General features: G+C 61.7%; 1 protein-coding gene across 1 annotated transcript in view; it reads right to left on the bottom strand.

Moving 5' to 3' along the window:
- The window catches only part of PKP1 (plakophilin 1), a 22503-nt gene that overhangs the window by 3531 nt on the left and 17967 nt on the right, over positions 1 to 1005 (bottom strand). The window contains 2 exon segments of the mRNA XM_014533390.1: positions 200 to 355; positions 987 to 1002. Of these exon segments, the coding sequence (XP_014388876.1) occupies positions 200 to 355; positions 987 to 1002 (172 nt within the window).

Below are 1005 nucleotides of genomic sequence, written 5' to 3'. Positions count from 1 at the left end.
CCTGCCCCAGAGGCAGGTGGCCGGGGCTCGGGCCCACAGTCCTGCCCCGTGGAGTAATCCTGCCCTCAGGGTCCAGCACCTTCTGCTTCTGGGGAACCCAGAGACTCTGAGGCAAAGGGGACCAGGCCAGAGAGGGGTTAGCGCCCTGGTCACCCCGAATCTCAGCGCTAAGGGGGACAATGGGGACACTGTCCCTCACCATCATCTTGTCGCTCTTGTTGCTGAAGCAGCCCGTGGAGGACTTCTCGGTGTAGGTGTTGCGGGCGTTGTACTCCAGCTGGCGGTAGCGGGTGGGCACCTCGGCATCCAGGCGGTACGAGAGGTTGTGGAGGACACACATGCAGTTCTCCACGGACTGGGGGCGAGAGAGCGTGGGCCTGAGCCACGGTGGGTGCCGTCCGGGCTCGGGGGGTGGGGGGTTGCTGCCTGTCCCCCACTCTGGCTGCTCAGGCCGCCTCTCGGAGCCTCAGTCTCCCCGGCTGTAAAATGGGGCTGAAGTCACCAGCTCTGGGCTATTGGGAAGGTTGCACATGGGAGGTGCCTATCCAGGGGCCCAGCACCTAGTAGGGCAGCAGACAGAGGCGTGTGTCTACTGCTCTGGCCAACGTGCCAGGGGTCAGAAGGGCTATGGGAGCTGTCCTGACATCTGTAGGTTCAAAAGCCACCGAGCCTGATCAATCTATGAACCAGGAGGTCACTGGTTTGATTCCTGGTCAGGGCACACGCCCGGGTTGTGGGCTCCATCCCCAACCAGTAGGGGACGTGCGGGAGGCAGCCGGTCCATGATTCTCTGTCATCATTAATGTTTCTCTCTCTCCCTCTCTCTTCCTCTCTGAAATCAATCAATATAGATATGGAGATAGATAGGTAGATAGATAAATAAGCAAGATGCCCACTGGCACCAGGCTGAGCAGCCCGGGCACAGGTCCTGTCCGGAGGCCCTGCTGTCCCTTCCGATGGCGGTGCCCCCGGGGCCGCGCCCTCACCTTGTCGTCGCAGCGGCTG

The sequence above is a fragment of the Myotis brandtii genome, unplaced genomic scaffold (assembly GCF_000412655.1).
Source record: "Myotis brandtii unplaced genomic scaffold, ASM41265v1 scaffold975, whole genome shotgun sequence".
In the NCBI taxonomy this organism is placed as follows: Eukaryota; Metazoa; Chordata; class Mammalia; order Chiroptera; family Vespertilionidae; genus Myotis; species Myotis brandtii.
This window is presented reverse-complemented; position numbering and strand designations above follow the sequence as displayed.